The sequence below is a fragment of the Symphalangus syndactylus genome, chromosome 17 (genome assembly GCF_028878055.3).
Source record: "Symphalangus syndactylus isolate Jambi chromosome 17, NHGRI_mSymSyn1-v2.1_pri, whole genome shotgun sequence".
Taxonomy (NCBI): Eukaryota; Metazoa; Chordata; class Mammalia; order Primates; family Hylobatidae; genus Symphalangus; species Symphalangus syndactylus.
The window spans coordinates 50931118-50955823 of record NC_072439.2 but is presented as its reverse complement, the minus strand read 5'-3'; the positions used below and the strand labels follow the sequence as shown (position 1 = coordinate 50955823).

At 37.3% G+C, this 24706-nt stretch overlaps 2 protein-coding genes across 10 annotated transcripts in view; one reads left to right on the top strand and one right to left on the bottom strand.

The window, feature by feature from the left end:
• The window catches only part of CP (ceruloplasmin), a 51545-nt gene extending 41843 nt beyond the window's left edge, over window positions 1–9702 (top strand). The window contains exons 15-19 of the mRNA XM_055247784.2: window positions 2535–2641; window positions 3571–3787; window positions 4225–4364; window positions 5799–5961; window positions 8472–9702. Coding sequence (XP_055103759.1) covers window positions 2535–2641; window positions 3571–3787; window positions 4225–4364; window positions 5799–5961; window positions 8472–8488 — 644 coding nt within the window. The 3' untranslated portion in view covers window positions 8489–9702. The remainder of the gene's footprint in view (window positions 1–2534; window positions 2642–3570; window positions 3788–4224; window positions 4365–5798; window positions 5962–8471) is intronic.
• The window catches only part of HPS3 (HPS3 biogenesis of lysosomal organelles complex 2 subunit 1), a 43767-nt gene continuing 28300 nt past the window's right edge, over window positions 9240–24706 (bottom strand). For 2 of the 9 annotated variants that reach the window (XM_055247785.2, XM_055247788.2), the window contains 8 exons: window positions 23702–23882; window positions 22271–22504; window positions 19878–20063; window positions 19339–19527; window positions 18268–18375; window positions 14983–15189; window positions 14241–14331; window positions 9240–10093 (listed from right to left, as the gene is read on the bottom strand). In XM_055247785.2, coding sequence (XP_055103760.1) covers window positions 9966–10093; window positions 14241–14331; window positions 14983–15189; window positions 18268–18375; window positions 19339–19527; window positions 19878–20063; window positions 22271–22504; window positions 23702–23882 — 1324 coding nt within the window. In that variant the 3' untranslated portion in view covers window positions 9240–9965. The other 7 variants (XR_008651987.2, XM_055247786.2, XM_055247787.2 and 4 more) reach the window with 7 other exon arrangements.

The window sequence follows — 24706 nt, the reverse complement described above, 5'->3', positions numbered from 1 at the left end:
AACAGGTGCTGGAGAGGATGTGGAGAAATAGGAACACTTTTACACTGTTGGTGGGACTGTAAACTAGTTCAACCATTGTGGAAGTCAGTGTGGCGATTCCTCAGGGATCTAGAACTAGAAATACCATTTGACCCAGCCATCCCATTACTGGGTATATACCCAAAGGACTATAAATCATGCTGCTATAAAGACACATGCACACGTATGTTTATTGCGGCACTATTCACAATAGCAAAGAGTTGGAACCAACCCAAATGTCCAACAATGATAGACTGGATGAAGAAAATGTGGCACATATACACCATGGAATACTATGCAGCCATAAAAAATGATGAGTTCATGTCCTTTGTAGGGACATGGATGAAGCTGGAAACCATCATTCTCAGTAAACTATCGCAAGGACAAAAAACCAAACACCGCATGTTCTCACTCATAGGTGGGAACTGAACAATGAGAACTCATGGACACAGGAAGGGGAACATCACACTCCGGGGACTGTTGTGGGGTGGGGGGAGAGGGGAGGGACAGCATTAGGAGATATACCTAATGCTAAATGACGAGTTAATGGGTGCAGCAAAACAACACGGCACATGGATACATATGTAACAAACCTGCACATCGTGCACATGTACCCTAAAACCTAAAGTATAATAATAAAAAAAAACGAAAACCAAAAACAAAACATAGTAAAATCGTAAACAGATTATATGCATAGCTGAGCATTTTCTTTAATAAGAATCATATTTTTCTTCTATTGGTTGTAAAGTTGGCTTCCAGGAAAAGACTATTTCTCAGTAACTTAGCAGGGTGTAGCAAGGGTGCTATTTTAGGTAGAGTGGTCAGGAGGGCTTCCTTGAGGAGGTGGCGTTGTTGAAAACACCTAAAGGTTGAGAAGTAATGAAATTCAGGTAATTGTGCACGAATTGATTCTAGGTCCCAAAGACAGGAGCATGCCTGGTGCGTTTAGCAGCAGCAAGGCAGCCAGAGGCTAAAGAAAAGCACACAAGGGACAGAATGCTAGAGATGAGATCCAGAGAGAGCAGGGGCCAGATGGAGTAGAGAGGACCTCAGACTCGAGATTTAAGACTGATGTTCTGATGGACACTTTTTAAGGGGCTGTTGGTGATGTGTGGTTAAGTGACCATAAGGGGGCAAGGACAGAATCTGGGGTCAGTTAAGGACCATTGCAATACTCTGGGTAAAATCATCATCATGGAGATTTGGAACATGGTGGAAGCGGCTGAAGTGGTGAGATGTTATCATATTCTGATTCTATTTTAAAGGTGGTGCTAAAAGGACCTGCTGGAAAATGGGCACTAGGGAGTGTTAGGGAAGAGAGGAGTCAAGCATGACCCCAAGGTTTTGGGCACTGACCACTGGTGGAAGAGCAGGTTGTAAAGGGGTGTGGAAAAGAGAAGGAAAGTTATTTTGCAGCTTATAAGTAAAAGCAGAGATGGCAAGACACTAATATGTGCAGGTGGTGAATCAATATTTTATATTCTAGTGAAATTTTCTGCTTAGAAAAAGGGTGAGGACATAGAACAGCTCAGATTGAGGCTTGAAGAAAAAGGAAGACGTCTACCACATCACTTGAGACCATCTCTGTTGTCTTGCTACATTCTCTAGTGAATGTCTGTCGGACTCTGGCAGGTTAACGTGATAGCATGAATATGTAATTGTGTGGTCTAAATAAATGGAATGAAAAATGAGTGTGGCTGGGATTGGTGAGTGGGCATGGCCAAAAGTCGAGGTCTGTGAGCAGTTGCACAGGAAGCCCTGAGGTGACTGGAAACGCAGATCAGACTGGAGAAAAGCCTAGAGCACATGGGAAAAGGGTAAGAGCCTTGGCAAAGCAGGAGGGTGAAGCAACTGGTCATCTTCAAAATGCCAAGGCCGAGGGTGTGGTTATGTCCTGTATGTGGGAGTAGTGACAGAACAGCACATGGTGTGATAGAATGAGATGGACTGGAGGGGGAGGTAAACGTAACTGTGGCAAGTTGGTGACTCATGAGATCAAGAGGTCTAATGGCTCCTCGCCAGGAATCATGAGCTCACTAAGGATGATCATGAGAGAGGACAAGGAAAGGAAGCCAATGCTAAAGCTGAGGGAATTACACAAAATAGTCCAGATACACATACGCAGAGATTATGGGAAAGGTGCCAGCCACTGGGGAAAAATCACTTGGTATCTGAAGAGAAAAAAGTATATTAGGAAAACATACTTCAAGTTAAGAAGAGATTGGTTGCAAAGTTTTTTCAAATTGTAATATTGGAAGTACACCTCCTAGCTTTGTGGTATGGCAAGTGGGTTATAGGTAATTATAATTAACCCCCAAAACGACAAAATTTTGTCTTACAGTTCATCTTAAAACTAAATTCCTGAAAAGAATCTTGAGTACCACAATTTTAAAAAACTAATTACACTGACATTTCCAGTTCCTGGGTCCTAGTTATCAAGGCTGTGTGTGTGTGTGTGTGTGTGTGTGTAATATAAACCAAATACAACCAGATCCATTAACACTTGATGAATGTAGGTGAAACTCGCACTTACGTATGGAAAATCCCAGAAAGATCTGGAGCTGGAACAGAGGATTCTGCTTGTATTCCATGGGCTTATTATTCAACTGTGGATCAAGTTAAGGTAAAATATAAATCATTTGTTTTGTAACACTTCCCAAAATAGACACACAATTGAAGGAAGATGAGGTTAGTGTTTTCCTGTGGTCCAATTCTATGTTAAAATCCTAGGAAAATAAGCTGTTCACAATCTACTCAGCAAACATGCTGCTACCTATGACACACAAGACAAAAATCTAACATTTCCTAATATGATACAGCTCAAAGGCCTTTCAAGATCATATTTGGGAAGTTTAGATTTTTGTCTTGTGGGTCACAGGTAGCCACTGAAAAATTGAGAAAGAATGGCAGTATATTTGCATTTCAGATCATTCATTCGGGTGGAAGGAAAGAAAGGCTTGGAGGGGGGAAGAGACTGGAGGTTGGGAGGCCGTTGTAATACGTGAGGCAAATTTCAAGGACCTCTACTGTGAGGAGGGAGAAAAGAAATGGAGTCAGTTATAGATAGGTGGGTGAAGTGCCTGAGTGAGCCGGGGGAAGTAGCTCCTTGATAATTCAGAGTTCTGGCTCAAATGAATGAGTAAATCTGGTATTTGTGGTGCTGTTTATTATTATACATTTCATTCATCTATGGATTTTTTAGGGACTGCCATAGTGCTTGGCTCACACCCAAGAGTTCTTGAGTTTATGGAACAAACCAACACTGTTCATTTGGGATTCTTTTAAAATCACTGCTCATTAGCTGAGCTAATTTTTGCCTCTGCAGACATTTCTGTTATGTCAGCATCACCCACATGACCTACCTACTACTCACCATTGTTTCAATTTAACTACTTCAAGTGAAAAGTTACTAAATTGGCAGTACCATATTGGGCAAAGTCTGCTACTTCAATTGGTCTCTCCAAAATTCCTGAGGCCATGGGTGCAAAGTCTCAGTTCTCTGAAATCCTGACCTAATTCACAAGGGTTACTGAAGATTTTCCTTGTTTCCAGGATCTCTACAGTGGATTAATTGGCCCCCTGATTGTTTGTCGAAGACATTACTTGAAAGTATTCAATCCCAGAAAGAAACTGGAATTTGCCCTTCTGTTTCTAGTTTTTGATGAGAATGAATCTTGGTACTTAGATGACAACATCAAAACATACTCTGATCACCCAGAGAAAGTAAACAAAGATGATGAGGAATTCATAGAAAGCAATAAAATGCATGGTATGTTACATTATTCTAAAACAATTTTTCTACTTTTTTATCATTTTCTCTTTCAAATAAAATTATTTTGGAGACTATTCATTTGTTTTCCCTTAAAATAAACCACTTCTGCCTCACTTTGTATGTCAGGTAGAATTCTGTTCAAAACCAAAAGGAGACTATGCTCAAAATCATTTGCTAATTTATTTTCCAATTCCAAAATCTCATTTCCTTTGAAATCATCCAAAATTAAGATTAAGGCTTTTGGTGCAAAGTGCCTAGAAAAGCAGTGTGTGGTATTATTGACTTTAAAGTATCCATTTCTCTCATTTGTAGTAAAAGAAGTCCTATTACACCAAAAAGATTCTTTACATTAAACTAATAATCATATTTTCTTTGAAATAGCTATTGCTTTAAAATATCCTGAAAAGTAACATAAAACCATATGCTTTCTCTAGCTATTAATGGAAGAATGTTTGGAAACCTACAAGGCCTCACAATGCACGTGGGAGATGAAGTCAACTGGTATCTGATGGGAATGGGCAATGAAATAGACTTACACACTGTACATTTTCACGGCCATAGCTTCCAATACAAGGTAAGAGCTATCCATGGCAATTACTCTTGCTCTGTTTGAAAATGTTTTAATACAAGCGAAGAAAATATTTCCTCAGAGAGACTTATGAAAAAAAAAGCTGCAAAGAGTACAGCCGGTGCTTCATATCCGTGGATTCCCCATCCAGGATTCAATCATGGATTGAAAATATTAAGGAAAAAAATAATTCCACAAAGTTCCAAAAAGCAAAACTTGGATCCGCTGCACTGAGTACTATGTTGAATCCATGCAAATGAAATGATATGTAGGCATTGTATTAGGTATTATAATAATCTAGAGATGATTTAAAGTATATGGAAGGATGTGCATAAGTTATATGGAAATATGCCATTTTACATAAGGGACTTGAGCATCCATGGATTTTGGTATGGGGGCATTCCTGAAACCAATCCTCCATAGATACTGAGGGATGACTATATAAGGCACAGCAATTTCAATTGACACACTAGCCTTTGTTACACATTGAGCTCTTCCTGGGATTTGCATTTTTAACTGAATTTTCATGGAGTTCTGCTCACAGATTCCTGATTAAGGCAACTGAGTGGAATTGCTAACAAAGAGGATAGGAATGTTCACATAATGATGAATGAGAGTAGAGACCACAACAAGACTTTATTATAACCCTTGCCCTGCCTGTTTTAAGTACTGTATTTTAAATGGCCCAAGGTGAGCAAGATCAGTTAGGTGACAAGCAACTGCTCTGTACATCTCAATCTTACTTCTATTCTTTCTCAGTACCGATTTCAGCAGAAGCCAGTGGCCCTCCTGGAAATGCTTTTTCCTTATGCTTTGGGCTAATTTAGAAAATGCAGAAGTTGTCAAAAAGCATACTGCAGAAAGCCTGTTTTGTTATCTGCATTTTGTTTTACATAGATATATTGTATTCTTAGTAGGTTTTCAATTCAACCCTTGCAGAAATAGACTCTTGTCACCCAACTATTGTTTCCAGTCGAGACTCCCTGAAGTACCTCTGGTTTTTGTCGTTTTCATCAGCCTCCTTTTCTGCTTCCTTTATTATTTACCTTGACTTAAAGCTTCACAGACAAGCTAGGATAGATTGAGGCAAAAGTGAGACTAGGGCTGAAATGGGGCCACAGCTGAGTTCCTTTTGTATAGCTTCAGTGCTATGACAAACAGGCAAACCAGAATCAAGGTACAGGAGGTTTGTGGGTAGTCCTGATTGATGAATTCATTCTCATTGCATCTTTCTTTCACACCCACTTGATGTGGATACCAAAGACTTATTAGGAATACAAAAACCACATTTTACCATCTGTATTAAACACAGAAACGAGCTCAATTTTTTAAAAACAGATTTATCCATTTTTTCAATATCCCTGAGCTGAACATTAACAAATGACACGAGTGAACTCTCATATACAATATTATACATTATTTGTCATTTTTCTAATTAAGCACAGGGGCGTTTATAGTTCTGATGTCTTTGACATTTTCCCTGGAACATACCAAACCCTAGAAATGTTTCCAAGAACACCTGGAATTTGGTTACTCCACTGCCATGTGACCGACCACATTCATGCTGGAATGGAAACCACTTACGCCGTTCTACAAAATGAAGGTGAATATCCAGGTAGTAATTCTAGAAGCCATATATAAAAGATATAATTAAAGGAACTACTTTGCCTAAATACTTCTCCCAATATGAAGCATTTGTGAATCTGCTGCCCTGATTTCTTCCTTCTCTACCTCCAAACAGCATTTTTTTTCCTGCTAAATGGTGAGGGATACTGCTTATTTCCTGACAGCCAGTACTTGTAACAGCAGCAGTCATTTCTAAGTTAATACAAATGTGTAATTATACCTAAAGCTGATATAAGGGAGTAGTCATGTTAGTTATTTACCAAAAAACAAGCCATTATTTACATAAGACTATTTAGAATCTAATTTCTTTCTTAACAGAAAACATTTTTTTTTCTAGGTGGCACCTCCATGTAAGAGAATCCCAAGACAACCCCAAATAATATAATTTCAAATAGGTAGTGTCTTTTCTGTGCTTCCAAGGGAAGGAGGAACCTTACCAATTATTGTTTGTGAAAGATCCAGGGAAGAAACAAAATTTAAATGCACTGCTCCCCAACCCCTGCAATAACCCTCCCCATGTGTAGGTGCACACACACACACACACACACTCACACACACACTTAAAATGGAGAAAAACGAACAATTTTTTTGTAAGATTCCTGCACTGTGGCTGCAGGCTTTGGTCTTTCCTGGGTCTTTTGAGTTGAGGATTGTTGTAATTAGAAATGGTAAATTCAAAGGGAGGAAATTATGTAAAGAAAACCAATCTGTCTTTCCTCCCTAAATGGGGAAAAAGGGAACATACAAATGAAGAAAATATAAATGTAAATATATTTGAAGATTTAAAAAGCCCTGAAAGGTTAACCTTTAGTGCAAATGGAAAGTTTTAATTTCTGCTCCTGGGTCTTACACAAACAACTTACATCATGAAAAACTATTTCCATTAATGCCCTTTTTATTAGAGCAGTCACTGATAACACTAGAATATCAAAGACTCTAACAGACAAGCGACTAAATTTAATGCCAATAACTTGAACAAGGTGAAGAGAGCCAAATATGAGAAAGAAAACATTAGTCTTTAAATAACACTAGTAACCATGTGGTTACATGTGGTTGCATGTAAACCACACCAAAGGATGGTCTTGCTCAGAAAAATAATGGTGAGTAAGTAACATGGAGGCATTTGGGGAATTCATGTGTGCAAATGCCTGGCATGCAGAGTATGGCACTACAGGGTGACCCTACACACACAGCCACAGAGAAGATTCCTCCTGTGTAACAACCGTGAAAGAAGAGGGAGATTACTGCTTGGTTAAGAAAGCCGAGATAGTTTTTAAAGCTAGAGGAAAAACTACAGAATAGCAAATATGAAGGAAAAATCAACACTAGATAAAAAATTAAAGAGAAATTTGACTTTTGCAAAGAGAAAAGGTATTACATGAGACTGAAAGAAGCAGACTGAATAAAAAAAGATAGTTTGAACTATCTTTGGCCCATAAAATTGGTAGCCATGTTTATCAGTCTGAATCATCTTTAAATAAGTCCAATAAAGCTTTGAGCAAGTTTACATTAATTATGTCTTAGAAAAGCCTGCTTAGCTTTAAATTTCTTACAGGCAGGGACTATATATTCTGTATTTCTAGCTAAGTACCCAAATCCAATACAATAGTTTGCTTACTGAATATATAACAACGTATTAATTCAATGAAGAGAAACTTTTGAAACTTTTTTTGACATAATTTCAGATTCCCATACACTTTTCATGCAGATTCCCCAAATATTAATGATCTGCGTAGCCACACTGGCTTTCTCATTCTTTTTCCTATCTCCCTCTCATGCTCACCCTCTATATGTACACACACAGACGTGTATAGATACATACAACTATCTTTCCTAAAAACAAGAATATTCTTGTACATGACCACAATACAGTGATCGAAATCAGAAAAGTAACAATGATTTAAAAACTAGAGATCTTCAAATTTCACTAATAATCCTAATCATGTTCTTTACAGAAAACGAAAATCCCGGATCATGTACTGCATTGTTGGCATGTCTTTTAAGTCTCCCTTACTCTGAATAGTTCCTTAATACAGGGCAGTCACTTTGTAGAATGTCCTTCAATTTGAGTTTGTCTAATGTTTCCTCATGATTAGATTTAGGTTATGCACGTTTGGCAAGACTATCATGGCATGATGTTGTGTTTTTCTTAGTACACCATATCAGGAGGCACAAGATATTGATTGGTTCCATTACTGGTTATGTTAACTTCAAGCTTTGGTTAAGGTGGTGTCTGCCAGGTGTCTCCATTGTAAAGTTATTCATTTTCCCTTTACAATTAATAAAGATCTTGTAGGGAGGAAAGTAATCTTTCTTTAAATAAAGCAGCAATAGAATGAGAGATTTTTAAACATATAAAAAGTAGAAAAATACAAATGAATCAGGAATAAAGTAACATTAAAAATTAGAATACATTTAAAGAACCATCTACTAATTTTTAACCATATATTATTTTTAATAATGGTCTTAAAATTTCTTTTTCTATAGACACCAATTCTGGCTGAATGAAATAAATTGATGATAAGTGGAAAAAAGAGAAAAACCAATGATTCATAACAATGTATGTGAAAGTATAAAATAGAATGTTACTTTGGAATGACTATAAACATTAAAAGAAGACTGGAAACACACAACTTTGTGCATTTGTGAGGGAAAACTATTGATTTTTTGCAAATGGAAAGATCAACAGACTATTTAATGATACATGACTGACACTTGTACACTAGGTAATAAAACTGATTCATACAGTCTAATCATTTCACTACTATTAGGGTTTTATAAAACTGCATTTAAAAAAAGATCTATGACCAGACATTCTCCTGGGTGCTCCTCCGAGGAACACTATTAAGGTTCATTGAAATGTTTTCAGTTATTGCCTTTCCATTGATCCTTCTAACATGCTGTTGACATCACACCTAATATTCAGAGGGAATGGGCAAGGTATGAGGGAAGGAAATAAAAAATAAAATAAATAAAATAGAATGACGCAAATCTGATTTTGTGAACCCCTGAAGAGATGGTCTAAAGGACGTTATCTGGAACTGGAGAAAAGCAGAGTTGAGAGACAATTCTATAGATTAAATCCTGGTAAGGATAAACATTGCCATTAGAAGAAAAGCTTCAAAATAGACCTATGGCAGATGTCACATGAGTAGAATTTCTGCCCAGCCTTAACTACATTCAGAGGATAATATCAATGAACTAAACTTGAACTAAAAATGTTTTAAACAAAAAGTTATAAATGAAGACACATGGTTGTGAATACAATGATATATTTCTTTATTTTCACATATACTCTAGCTAAAAGAGCAAGAGTACACATCAACAAAAAATGGAAACAAGGCTTTGGCTGAAAAAAACATGCATTTGACAAATCACGTTAATAGCTAGACAAGAAGAAAGTTAGCTTTGTAAACTTCTACTTCATTTGATTCAGAGAAACACAGCATGAGTTTTCTCAAAGTAACAAGAAAAGGAACAAAAAAAATGAGGTTTCAAATTTTTTACTATGGCAAAACATTAACATCTTTCTCAAAAACATAGAAAAATCTGGAAAAATCAAGAAGATAAAATTGTGGACCAGTTAGTGACATTCTTTCAAGCATACTTGTAAAATGTTTCCTTAAAGTGTTCTTGGGATGAAAATGATTGTCATGTCTCCAACAATAGTGAACTGATGTTGTTTTTTGGAATAAAAGTCAATCCCCACCTTAAAAAATATATGGCTTCTTTGAGGAATTATGTCTTAAAGATTTTCTACATTCTAGACAATTAAATTGATTGAGGTCATAAATTAAGAAGTGAATAGTTACCCCTACATGGTAAGGTAAGCAGCCTGAAAGCATTTGCATCATATATGTGTGTGTGTATGTGTGTGTGTGTGATGTATATAAAATCAAAAACTCCTCTACTTGTACTTTGGCATTCAATTTTTAGAAATTCAGTCTCAAATGCCATTATGGTATTTTTCAAATGATACCTTTAAGTCAATAATTTCTTTCGACTGCAATAGAGAAGATATGGCAAGAAAAATGCTGCAGTGCCATCTTCTGGGAGAACATTCATGAAATCCTTTAGTTCTAGTTCCACAGCAACAATTGACAATGTTTCTGTGTAGAAAAGAATATCTGAATTAGAACTGAAAGTCTGTCTTTCATTCAATCTCTTCTTACTTAACCAACCAATTAGAAGCCAGTTCAGGCCAGGTGCAGTGCGTAATCCCAGCACTTTGGGAGGCTGAGGCGGGCAGATCACGAGGTCAGGAGTTCAAGACCAGCCTGGCTAACATGGTGAAACCCTGTCTCTACTAAAAATAAAAAAAAATTAGCTGGGCATGGTGGTGCACACCTGTAATCCTAGCTACTCGGGAGGCTGAGGCGGGAGAATTGCTGGAACCCGTGAGGCAGAAGTTGCAGTGAGCTGAGATTGCACCACTGCACTCCAGCCTGGGCGACAGAGCAAGACTCCATCTCAGGAAAAGAAAAAAAAAAAAAAGCCAGTTCAGGTAACAAAATGTTATAACTTCAAAGAAAAAAAATCAATCTCTTAAATCCATAGGCTTCTTTATGGTTGTAACTTATCTTTCCTTACTAGAATCCTTTGAGGTTTATTTTATATCAGCCACATGAAATTTGGATTTATTATTTCATTGCTGAATTACGTTATTTTGCAATCGATTTCTACTATCCTCTAAAGAAAAGTACAATCATTTGAATATTCTTTTTAATGCTAAGTCTAAACTAAAGCTAATTTATAGATTGTTTGATAGGGTAAGAAACACCAATGTTTTCCCATATTAGTTCCTAATGTAACATTTCATGTTGTTAATAAGCACAAATCTGTTTTCACGACCATTTACTGCTTTTTCCCCCAAACTGCAATGGTGTTCTAATGAACATTTTTTTTTTTTTTTGAGACGGAGTCTCACTCTGTCACCACGCTGGAGTGCAGTGGCGTGATCTCAGCTCACTGCAGCCTCTGCCTCCTGGGTCCAAGAGATTCTCCTGCCTCAGCCTCCCAAATAGTTGGGACTACAGGTGCGCACCACCATACCCAGCTAATTTTTGTATCTTTAGTAGAGACAGGGTTTCACCATGCTGGCCAGGATGGTCTCGATCTCTTGACCTCATGATCCGCCCGCCTTGGCCTCCCAAAGCGTTGGGATTACAGCTGTGAGCCACCGTGCCTGGCCCCAATGAACATTTTTAATATTAAGGAATGTAACATACATTAAAAAAAAAATGCAACTTTATGATTCTACAGCTTCTTAACAGATACATGCTGCCCTCTCCTGGAATAGAAGGGTGACAGTTATGAACAATCTTCCCAATAAACATCCACTTGGTCTTACATCTTCTATCCACATGTCAGTGCCATTCCCTGTGTGATTGTTGCATGCCCATCGCTTACTCTATTTGCAGAGTAAGTGAAATATAAGATCCATTCCAAAGTCATCTGTCCAATATACAGCAACCTAAATTTTTCTTTACACAAAAGAATGAACTGCCTTTGTTGCTAAAGAGTTAATGAATAAAGCAGCAATGGTTTATAGAAAAGATTCCTAGTTCTGGAATCCAGACAGACTTGGGAAGAGATCCAGACTCTTCCACCTACTCACTGAGTGGCTTTAAGAAAATCACTTAATCTTCCAAGTCCTAGGTTCCTCATTTATAATGTAGTGGTACTGTCTGCTAGCTTCCACAGTTCCTGTGAAAATTAAGCTAAAATACAATGATGCACATCTGACATAAAATCAGACCTTAATAAACAGCAACTACTAACTAGCTTGCAAAATGTATGTGAAAAATATGAATTATTGATGTTTTCCTACCAAAGCAGTTTACTTACCTAAATGTGGAGCCTGTAAGTAGTATCTCAGAAACAAAAAAACCGAGTTGGAGAGCTAGTGTGGAGTTGTTACAGAGTCAACAAAAATCTCACCACTTCCCAATTCTCCTCTTCTCCCAAATAAGGAGGGGCTAATACAGGTTATCACTCCAAGAACAAGGTCAATATCTTAAATTCATAGAGTACTTTAAAAATTAATAAAGTACTTTCATGTATAACTTCTCTTTAATTCCTTCTAGAATCCTTTGAGGTTTTTATTTATTTAATCCAAGCCCCATCCCAAACAGGGTAAACTAATGGGTGTTAGGCCTGATTTAGGGTTGGGAAAACTGAGGCTAAGAGAAGGTTAAAATCACTTGCTCCACTCCACTCACCAGCTACCTAAATCTACAAGTTGCATATAAATGATATATCTAAATGTAAACCTCTACCCTTAAAATCCTCCAGCATGTCTAGAAAATATTTGTCAAAGGTTGAAAATTTCTGGATGGTGGGATTTTAAATGATTTTTAAATTTAATTTTTGTAATTTACCATAGTACCAGAATTTTAAAAAATAAGCATGGTTCATTACAAAAACAGTACTGAATATTTCCTTAAAACAAACAACCCATCCACTAACCCCTGTTTTAATGGTTCTGCATTAGTGTGGCAGTTGTCAACCAGGAAAATTTTGTCCCACAGGGGACATCTGGCAACATCTGGAGACATTTTTGTTTGTTATAATGGGCAGTAGTATTGGCATCTAATGAGTAGAGACCAGGGATACTGTTTAATATCCTAAAATGCACAGGGGAAACCCCCCCCAACACACGGACAATTATCTGGTCCAAAATGTCAACAGTGCCAAGGTTGAGAAACGCTGTATTAGAGAGATAAGAAATCCAAACTCCTAAGCATGTAAGTCCCTGAGCTTCATCTCCAACCTCACCCTCTTGCAATTTTGCCTAACATTTCACTTTTGATTCAGTCCTGAACTTCTCATTTAGTCTCACCACATTAGAAAACTGGGTTGCTCTAGGACACTTAGTTAAGTAGCAAACCTGGAACTCAGTTCCAATTCTCCAGATCCCAATATAGGGCTCTTTTCAGTGTACAACTGTTAAGAAAACACCCTTCTGTGAAACGAACCTAAAGTTCTTCAGCTGTCTCCCTTTCTAATCAATGAACAGTTACAGAATGCTTCCTATAGGAGAGGCATATTGCTGGTGAGGAACGTGTAATGTGAAAAATGAATAAAACACTATGCCAGCTCTTGAGGTATTACAGTCTAATAAAGGTAAATCACACATGGCACTTAGTCTCATTAGCCATAGACAGACACACACACACACACACACACACACACACGTATGCACACAAATATATTTTGAAGACAGAGAAAAATGCAACATTTGGAGAAATGATTATGGGTGAGTTGGGGTGGAGTGTGTGGATGTGGATCAGAAAAGGATGAAGAAAGAGTCTTCTGATTAAGATAATGATGATGCTGAGGTGTAAAGATGCGGGATGTCTGTACTGGAAAGTGCTCCACTAACACAAACAGTCAGTGATAAATTATGTAAAGTGTATGCAAGTGGGGCAAAGCACTCAGACACCTGACACTTCCATCTTCTGAAAACCTAAAGCAATCAGGGAGATGGGTAGGACAGAGAATAAAGTCACCCCTTTCCCTTCCCAATCACAAGCATACAGCTTTAATTAAAGGGGGATCTTCAGAAAAATAATCTCCAGTGGCCACTGACTTGGCCTTACATTTTAAAAATCAACTGTCTTGGCTGGAAAACACAATTTCAACACTGTCAATTTCTAATATTTTATGTGCTCTGCAATTGATATACCCATACCCTTTGTCATCAGGAAAACAACTATATTAACACACAGCAGTACAGAAACAGATTACATATCTACCAAGATTTATGATTATGAATTATGAAAATTCAAATAACTACTATGCTGTAAAATACGGTGTAATTTAGATACTCAACTTTTAAATCCTTGAGGTTGTTATTCATCAATACTTGCTTGTAATTATGTTTAATAGTAATGATCTTAACTTCCTAAATGAAGTAAATTAAGTACTCTGATCATTGATAAAAGATGTAATTGCCTTAATGACTACTGACATTTTAAAACATTGATGCTGTCATTTTCTATGACTGTAATAATTTGTTAAGTGTTTGAAAGGATTAAGTCAAAAGAACATCAGTTCTGTGACTAGAAGATAAATCAATATCAAATGTCAAGGGGAGGGTATATGAATGCTGAAAATAAGCTCCCCAGACGGTTCTGAAAGGCCCTTGGTCTCACTTGAGAATCATATGAAAATACTTGAGAAAGAAGGCTTCACCATATTTAAAACTGAAACTCTTAAGTTTATAATCAAGCAAAAAAAAAAAAATCGTTTTACCTTTTAATGATGACAGGTAGAGTTGATATTTCTCTCCACCACATTTTATTCTCTGACAAAGTTCAGGCAGTAGTTTTTTCCACCACAGAGTCTATCTTAGGAAAAAATGAATAAATTTTAGTTTGATGCATTTTATTCTCAGATTTCAAAGGAGAATAAGAAGATTGTGCAGGAAAGCACGGAGCAAAAATACATCATTTTGTCTAAGGCAGCTAACTTTGTTATAACACAAGTTATATCAGCAGCCAGTCTTCTGCCTTAACTATAACATAAAAGTCAGGTTTGTAACTTGAAAACCCAGTAATACATATATTGTACATATGTACATGGCTATTTTCAAGAAGTAACAGACATATCCCGTTATCATCTCTTATGTGGCAAGAAGGAAGGAATGAAGAAAAAAACAACTAAGGTCCAAAATTCTTCTGATTTCTAAACTAAAAACCGTATAGCAGAGAAAATATTTTCACATCATATACTGTTCCCAAATCTTCAGGTAATCAACTACTTCATCTCCAAACAAAAGATGTTTAATGATGATAATATACCATCTCCATATATTTTAACAGCATTTAATAGTACTCAAAACACGTAGCGTATTAAACATATATGCTCAATGGACCCATACAGCCTTATGAGGTTGGATTAGCATAAATTGTCCCCATTTTGCAGGAAAGGAAATGAGGTTATCAAATCTGATTATCACTGATCAAGCCTAAAAACATAATCTGAAAAAGCATACCCGGTTTTCTTCTTTCAGTTCATGATTAGCATATGGAATGACTGCCTCCGGGCATCTCTCTAACAGTATGTCTATGCACTGTTCATACTCTTTCAAGCGTGTACGACACAGAACATGGACACTGAGGCCGGCAATAGTGTCTTCTGAAAGTGGCTCCAAGAACGGAATAATGGAAGCTATGTCAAATGAAGGACCACATATAAGAGACTATGAACAGAAAAGTGAAATGTTATGAAATGAGGCGCCTCAAAAACTAAAACACAACATACAGAATTCAATTTCTTAAGACTAAACCTCACTTGCCAAAAATAAAATAGAAAGAATGCCATATTAGAGCACTTGCATGTGGTCCTTATTTAATAAATCTAAGCATAATATAATCTTGAAACTACCTCTAGTTTAAAGATCTCTTTAATAGAAAGCAATCATTTTTAAATAACATGATTTTATTTGCTTTGTGTGGACTGCAAATTAAACCCAATGGGCATTCTTTAGGACTCTATCCTAAGGGAATAATCAACATTGTGGTTAAAGATTTATGTCCAATGATGTTCACTGCAAGAGTATTCACAATATTGAAAATTTAGAAGTAATCTACATGTTTAACAACAAAGGATGAGTAAATACATATGGCACACTCAGCTAATGGAACATTACACAGCCATCAAAACTATGTTTTTCAAAGGCTAGTTAATAAAAAAAGTTTATGATAAAATGAGTAAAAAAATTTCAATACAAAATTATATTTCTGAACATGATTAGTTTTATAAAATCTACATAGGTAAATGCACATACAGAAATACTGTCGGAAGAGCATGGCAATTTGAAACAGCACACAGGATGGGACAACAAAGCCTACTCTGTTTTCTTTACATGCCTTCCTGTATTTTCCAAATTTTCTATAAGCATGTGCTACATGCATATGCAAAAATAAAATTGAACACTTAATAAGACTAAAGTGATTGTTTAGAACTAATCATTGTTATCAATACCACTTTGTCACAAGATGAATAACAGGGGGCAGTATTATCTCAGAATTTACAACTTTACCAATATTTACTTTAAGCAATTAAACTATAAATACTACTTTTGATTCTACCACCAAATTAATCTCCACTTTCCCTTTCTCCAGGATAAAGATGAGATGGTCATGTCCTAATTTTCTTGTCCCTGTACCTCTTTGCTACAGCATCTTCTGAGACTCACAGGAGAATATGGAATGTGATCTACCCAATCACAGTTGGTGTGATTATTTTATTCCAAATATCTACCAAAGAATGACCAGGAGAATAAGGTTGGTCCCTTTTCTTCCTGCAAGTTTAATAAATTATTCATGTGAATAATTTCCTGACAATCAAATGGCAGAGATGAAATAAGGTTGATAATCTCTCACTCAAAGGGTCTCCCAACATGGAAGAAAAGAGATTACCTCTATATTTAACTCTTGACTAATCCAGATAATGGAGAAGGGAGTGGGGGCAGTAGGAAGGAGCAGGGCATGTGTACCAAATTATGACTGAAAGTAGTCATAACTTCAACTCCCATGAACTTTTACTTAGTTTTATCCATGTAATCAAGAAGTTTGAAAGTAAGGCCAGGTGCAGTGACTCACACCTATAATCCCAGAACTTTGGGAACCTGAAGTGGGAGGCTTGCTTGAGCCCAGGAGTTGGAGGTTACAGTGAGCCATGATTGCCACTGCACTCTAATCTGGGCAATAGAGTAAGACTCTGTCTCTTTAAAAAAAAAAAAAATTATAAAAGTTTAGGCAGACTATGTTTCTCCTTCAACAGCCAAGATTTTGCTATTTAATAGCAAAGATTTTCCTCCTTTAATAGCAAGGATTTTCCTTTTAAAATATTTTAAAACAAATTTTAAAAGATCACTGAATTATATTTTTTCAAGCAACGATTATAAATATGCTTTAAAGCTTTATCAGGGGAAATTTAATAGCACTTATTCCAATTACAATTTTAAATATGTAATTAGTGTGTATGTTCTAGGAAGGCAAAGCTCCACCTGTCTTGTCCAATGCTCCCCATAACATCTACAGCACATGCTCAAGCAATATTCGTGAAACGAACAAAATCTGAGGCTAGCCCCTCAGAAGCCTTTGTATCACAATGGTACTAGAGACAAGAGACAAGAAGAATCTTCTTTGGTTGTTTTTTAAAGAAGCACATAAATAATGCCATCTCTGGGAACACCACAGCCCCACCTGAAGGCTCAGTCTAAGCAATATGGCCTCTTCAGCTTCTCTCCTCTAAGCCCCATTCCCAATTTGACATTAAGTAACAACTACACTTATACCAGTTCCCATAGTGTAAATGAGGTATTGCAAATTCAAAAGCCTAAAGAGGCCAATCAAATGATGAAGATGCATGAGGGCAGCTGGGATAAGGAAAACAGACACTCAGCATTTGGGTCAGGATGCCACAAAGATGATAACTGTGTGGGAGGACAGTGTGACCACTGCCCAAGTTGGGGCTGCGGGTCAGCCCCAACCCTCAGGTCAGAAGCAATGAGGACCTTGGGTTAACGGAGCTGCTAAATTTTTCAAGTGACTTGAAACTCAGAATTCTTAATAGGAAATCTTAAGTTTTGTATGTTAGCACCTACACGGGGAAGACCAAAGAAAATAGATGTGGGAATTATATTCATTCTTTGGGCCGCTGAACTACGTTAAATAAAATCATATGCTCATGTGGCCCAGCCTGATCCACCAAGTCAAATGTGGACTTTAATTCTCACTGCCAGTCAAAACACTGTTGCAGTCAGAATTATTAAAGGATGATCCACATTCTCTAATCATCCCCCTCATTTCTGAAAAATCCTTTTCAGGAGCTGGATAAACTGACTACTTTGACCTGTTTCTTAGAAGAGGAATAGCAGTGCCTGGCTTGGGTTAGAGGCCTAAAATGTATAAGTCAACACTAACAAAAACAAACTACATCAATAAAAATACCACTAAACATTTGCCACACTTTCATTTCACAAAGTGTTTTCAAGCCCATCCTGAAAATGAGGAAATCAGCCAGGAGACTTGGTGAAGTTTGTTCATCCACCTGCAACGAAACCAGCCGCTCAGCACAGTTGTCCCATCCATCATCAGTTTCAGGCAGAGGCAGGCATTCCCTCCAAGTCTCCTGAGTATGCTTAACTATGGATTTTGTCACTCAAAATTCTACATTCTAGATTAACAGGACACCTGGGGTCTCAGCAAATTTAATCTTACACTATATCGTAATATGCACTTTCATAAGAAAAGGAGGTATTTTTACTTACCTGTAATTTTGAAAGATCTTCTGTATAATTTTTATCAGCTAATGAATCAGATGATATTAAGACGTGAACCCATGGATAAATTAAGCCATAATGACTACAGGCATTTATCTAAAACATAAAAGAATTTCTCATAAACAAAATATAACAACAAAAGCTTGCTTATCCATTCCACAAAGAGCAAAGCAATCATTAATTCTCTGCCATGTCATAGAATTAGGTATGCACTTTCCTGGGAATGGGAAGGAAAGTTTTTAAGAATTTTTCTCCTGGAAAATATTTCAGTCTTGCTTGCTTCTACGCTAAATATTTCCTTATATTTTAAAATGTAAATACTCCAAAGAGGCACTTTCTAGCAAAAAGAGCAATACTGCATTTAAGCCAATTATACCTAAAAAGAATATTGGAAATAATTTTTATTAATACTACTTTCTTTAGATGGCAAAATATCTTTCATAAATTCTCAAGACAATTCCCAAGAAGCCCTGCTTATTCAAGAAGCTGGTAACTTTTCCACTTAACTCTCCATTAGCCATGGCTAATGAGCTGGAACAGAAATGGGCTAGGAGCAAGAACGGTAGCAAGAAGAGTAGAAAGAGTTGTTACTGGCTGCCTCAAGTGCCACAGAACAGCTCCTGTATGTGCAACAGACAGGAAATGGGGGCCCACTAAGGAAGTCTCCCTCCCACAGCCTTCTGCAGTTCCTCTCCCACCAAGGAGGTCTGCAGATGTCTTCTCTCTTATGTTCCACTTAATGATCCTCTGCTGAGGAAGTACAGATGAGGTGATGTTCTGGAAGAAGTCCCTTTCTCCATGCTTTGGCAACTGAGCTACCACTGCAAGTAAGTGAGGGACATTAGTAAGTAGAGGACATTCTTTAGAATACAAAATTATTTAAAATGTAGGCCACTTCAGTTATAGACACATTTTAAGTGTATTTTTAACTCCTGCGTAAATAAGGTACCTGGTAATAGAAAACTAGGTTAGATTTTATAAGTTTTTAAAAATAAGAAGGTATGTTTTTGTAATGGGCAATGCATGAGTTAAATTTAAGGTATTATTCCATTATCTTACCAGATCCTCCGATGTTCGCAATGGTGTGGTGTCAGGAGGCTGCCTCTTAGACAATCTCCAGATGTACTGTGATGTGAGTTTGAAAAAGAGTTCCTGAAGTACCACATCTGGGAGACATGCCACTAGCTGAGCTTCCCAAAAGTCTACCAAGAGCTGAGGAATTGTATCTTCATCCTTAGCACAAAGCACCTTGAAAACAGTAAAAGAAGCCTCTATATTCCAGATAAATACATAGCACTGATAAAGCGACAACTGGGCTGAATATCACAGCATCACATGGGCCATGCAATTAATAATTTACCATTAGCATTAGTGCCATGGCAAAAGCAAATTTAGACATTTTTAAAAGGGAACAGATTCTAGGTTGTACAAATAAAGTTTCTTCAGATATAGTCTTTTAATTAGTACTTTTATCTTATAAATTGATTATGTCTGTTTTTTCAATAAACAAATGAAAAACTCACTTCTCTTACTCTGTCCCTCCCCACCACCAATTTAATGAGGTCATCCAGAAAAATCACATTTTCAAAGTGACAAACCTTAAAAAAGAAATCTGCTTCTTCAATTCCAATTTTGCTGTTCTTCTGCAAGCCCAGAACTGAAGCCACAAGCAATCCAGGCTGAGTCTCCTTCAAGTGAAGTGCAAGCTCGGTTGGAACAATCTGTCCCTTTCTCTGTTGAATCAAGAGCCGAGGTTCCAGAATGAAGCCGCATACCAACTTCATCTTCAGATAAGAAAGAAATTTAGGAACAAAAGGTACATTGTATTTAGATTGTCCATCTTAGAAATACTAAACATGCTAGTGCATTCACAATGCATGGTTAAGCTATTAATAATTTAATCACAATTTTTTCTTTGACTATAAAGGCTAGTTCTTACCCAAAGAAGGAAACCACTGACTGTCTTACAGAAGTTACTGACATTTAACTAAGCATCAAGGTGTCCTATTTTTTGTAGAGAGCTTTATATTTAGGTCTACTTGATTTGAAAATGCAGTCCATTTTCTGTATTCGTGGGTTCCACATCCATGGATTCAACCAACCACAGATCAAAAATATTCGGGATGGGCCGGGCGCGGTGGCTCACACTTGTAATCCCAGCACTTTGGGAGGCCGAGGCGGGTGGATCACGAGGTCAGGGGATCGAGACCACGGTGAAACCCCGTCTCTACTAAAAATACAAAAAATTAGCCAGGCGTGGTGGCGGGCGCCTGTAGTCCCAGCTACTCGGAGAGGCTGAGGCAGGAGAATGGCGTGAACCCGGGAGGCGGAGCTTGCAGTGAGCCGAGATTGTGCCACTGCACTCCAGCCTGGGCGACAGAGCGAGACTCCGTCTCAAAAAAAAAAAAAAAAAAAAAAAAAAAAAAAATATTCGGGATGGCTGAGCGCAGTAGCTCACACCTGTAATCCCAGCACTTTGGAAGGCCGAGGAGGGCAGATCACTTAAGGTCAGGAGTTCGAGACCAGCCTGGCCAACATGGTAAAACCCCGTCTCTACTAAAAATACAAAAATTAGCCAAGCATGGTGGTGCACACCTGTAATCCCAGCTACTTGGGAGGCTGAGGCAGAAGAATCGCTTGAACCTGGGAGGTGGAGGTTGCAGTAAGCTGAGATTGCACCACTGCACTCCAGCCTGGGCCACAGAACGAGGCTCTCAGAAAAAAAGAAAAAAAATGGGTGGGGGGGCAAAACTGCCTCTGTTCTGAACATGTACAGATTTTTTTTTATTATTATTCCCTAAACAATGCAGTATTAATAACTACGTACATAGCAGTTGACATTATATTAGGTATTATAAGTAATATAGAGATCATTTGAAGTATACTGGAGAAAGCAGATAGGTTATATGCAAAACCTATAGATAGGTTACTATGCCACTTTACATAAGCAACTTTAGCTTCTGTGGATTTTGGTAACTGTAGAAGGTTCTGAAACCAATCTCCCATAAATACCGAGTGATGACTAATATATCTTAAGTTTTTTCAAAATTATGAAGAGAAAATTCATTTTTCTAGAATTCTACTCTTCAAAACAGAAGACATCCCGATGTTGACTTGCTTTCCTCATCATAACAAAGCAAGTCATTTGTACAGTGATAAAGCACTTACGTTCTTCCTTTTTTAGCAACCCAAGTCATACTGTGGGCTCTGGCCAGTCTGGCGAGAAAACAGTGCAGGAGCACAGGTTCTGAAGTCAGGCTGCCCGGTTCAGTTCTGGCTCTATCACTTAGCTGTGTGATCCTGATGAGTTACTTAACCTCTCTGTGTCTTAATTCCTTCATTTGTATAATACTCCTACCTTATAGCATTATTAAGAATTAAATAATATATGCAAGGAGCTTAGAATAGGCCTGGTAAATAATAAGTGTTCAATTACACTACCTCTTATTTTCTTCCCTTAAATGATTAACACCTTTGATAGTGTCCCTAAATGACCTCTTTTCCAAGGGAAAGTCTGTGTTTCTTGGTACACCATTCAAATGTCCAATCCTCCATAAATTTATCTGGGATTTTCCCAAGTGGGGGCTATTTCTGCAACTACTAGACTCCTAAAGCTCATGGCTAATAACCCCTTTGCTGTTCTTAAATACATATTACTCTGTGCTTTTCCAGTGCACACACCATATCCCTCATGCCAGATCACATCGTCCCCTCGGAGCAGAGCCTGTTCTTCAGTACCAAGCTCAGTGCTCTGAACACACTTGACACCAAGTTGAAGTCTTTGGATATCCACTGCTGTCATTTATCAGTCTTATTTATTTTTCATTTGCCAGATCTGAAGTCCCATTTGGATCACTTTGTTTCTAATGTTGTCTGTTTTCCATTACAACCAAGAATATATGAGCTAGAAAGAAGCCAGAAGACAGCTAAACACTTCAAGATTACCAGGTCCTATTTCAGCCTTCTGTTAGCACTGGGCAGGGCTCCATACCTCTGAATGGCTTTTCATTTCATTTCTGTGCATGTCAAGATCTCCCATTTTCAGAGCCACTGCTGCCTTGGTCAGTGTCACTAAGATCGATGGAAACCCAGAAGTATCCAGCTTCCTTAGATAGCTCATGGCAGTTAAAGGATTAATATTCTTCATAGAAGGACTACAGAGAATATGGGGCACTTGCTTTGGCTCAGCCACATAAAACATCTGAACCACTTTTGCTGCTAATTCCTTTGGTAAGCATGAAGGAATAAAAGGAATAAAAGGTCAGTCAGCCAGAAGAAAGCAACAAAATCAGCAAAACATATGGGCAAAAAGCCAAGACACAAACATTCCAAGTAAGATAAAATTATAGTACTATGTTTTAATTTTAAAAAGACAAAACTGATACTAATACATGGGAGGCCTGAGATAACCTGAAGTGATCTCTTTGCTGATTATAATGAAGAAAAACAATGAAAATATGTACCAGGTTATGACCAGCATTTCCAATTTTAACACTTCAGAAGAAGAAAATAAATATTTGATTGAATGACAATAAAAATCCATCATAAAAACTACTATTTAGTTCAAAATATACCCAATTAAGTAATTTGTATGAGAAAATTTCATTTCAAAACTTTAAAACATTTGATACCACAATTTCTAACTTGGCATATTTGCATCCAACTATGTATAAAATACATGAGGGGTTATCTTTTCTTTTCTCTCTAAGACAGTGTTTTTCTGTATTGCCCAGCCTGGAATGCAGTGGTGTAATTGTGGCTAACCGTAGCCTCAAACTCCTGGGCTCAAGCGATCCTCCTGCCTCAGCCTCCTGAGTAGCTGGAACTACAGGTGTATACCACCAAGCCCAGCTAATTTTTTAATTTTCTGTAGAGATGGGGTCTTGCTATATTGCCTAGGGTGTTCTCAAACTTCTGGCTTCAAGTGATCCTCCCACCTCGACCTCCCACAGTGTTGGAATTACAGATATTAGCCACTGTGCCCAGCCCTAAAAATAATCCTTAATAATGTCTTTAGGTTACTGGCCTAAGGTCAGAGTTTTATAAGTGAAGTTTAGGACACAAGGAGTAAGGAACAATTAGGGTTGCAGGAAGGACTGCAGATGAGAAGATGGAAGGCAAGGCCTGCATTCTGTGTAGCTCTAATGAGGACATGCTACTGTCACTGGGCAGGTGTTGAGACTACAACAGACAACATGTCCCTGTCTGTATAATGAGAAAGTATGAAAAGATTACCCATAAGTTCTTTTCCAAGCTATAATTCTATCTTCATTAATGAAGAAAAGGGCACATTACTTTTTTAGAAAAAGAATATCAAATAAGAAAAATATGTGGAATCTGATTTCTAAACAGTACTATATAAAATAAACCATTAAAATGAAATGTTAAAAATATTAGATATAAAACAGAAAACTATAATCACTTCACTTAATTCTTCATCCAGGTTTTCATAAAGTGAATGATTAATGTAAAAAATTAATCCCCTCTCGTATTTCTGTAATCCATCCTCTACTGTCCAGTCCATGCGGGCCAGAACTTCAGCCATAGACAAACCAGACATCTTATAGTATGGCAAGGTGAGATGAGAATGCTGGGAGTCAAGCCTAAAGGGAAGGAAATGAAAAACCTCAAATGTGTCACTTTTTTAAAGACAGGGTCTCACTATGTTGCCCAGACTGATATCAAACTCATGACCTCAAGTGATTATCCTACCTCAGCCTCCCAAAGTGCTGGGATCCAGGTGTAAGCCACCATGCCTAGTCAAATTTGGAATTTTTAAACCTGGATATCTAACACATTCTATAACAGAATATATCATGCTTTCCAGAAGATAGAAATTCCAAAACGCTTTTCTACTGCCATTAGTAACTGAAACAATCTCCTAAGTTTTATCTTACAAACTTCTAATTAATGCAGTTTCTTTTTGCCTGCTCATATAGAAACAAAAACAACAATTTAAGTTAATTCTAATATTCATGACCGGACTCTAAAATAATGGTGTTTACAGGAGGAAAAGTCTGTTTTATTAATTTTTAACCATTCATGTGGATCAAGTAAGTCTGAAAACAATCATATGCAAAAAAATTTGTAAACATTACTCTCAAATATAAAAACATTATTCATACCAATGTCCCTTTCTGACATCATAAAAGCGCTGACTACTAAGATCAAAATCACGGACTGTCCAACTGGCAGCTCTCCCTTAAGCTAGCAGACAATAAAGTAGTCATACCTCTCTAATGATTAGAGCTGTTTAACAAGGTAGTATTTACAATCATGTATGTATTAAACTGGCTCACAGATGGTGGGAAAAAAGCCCTTCAGCTAAGCCCTTGTCAGAATGGAAAATAACCACTTCGTTTACTTTTAGGGTTTAATATGTCCAAGTGTTAACTTTACTAACAAAATATATGTTTTTAATGTCAAG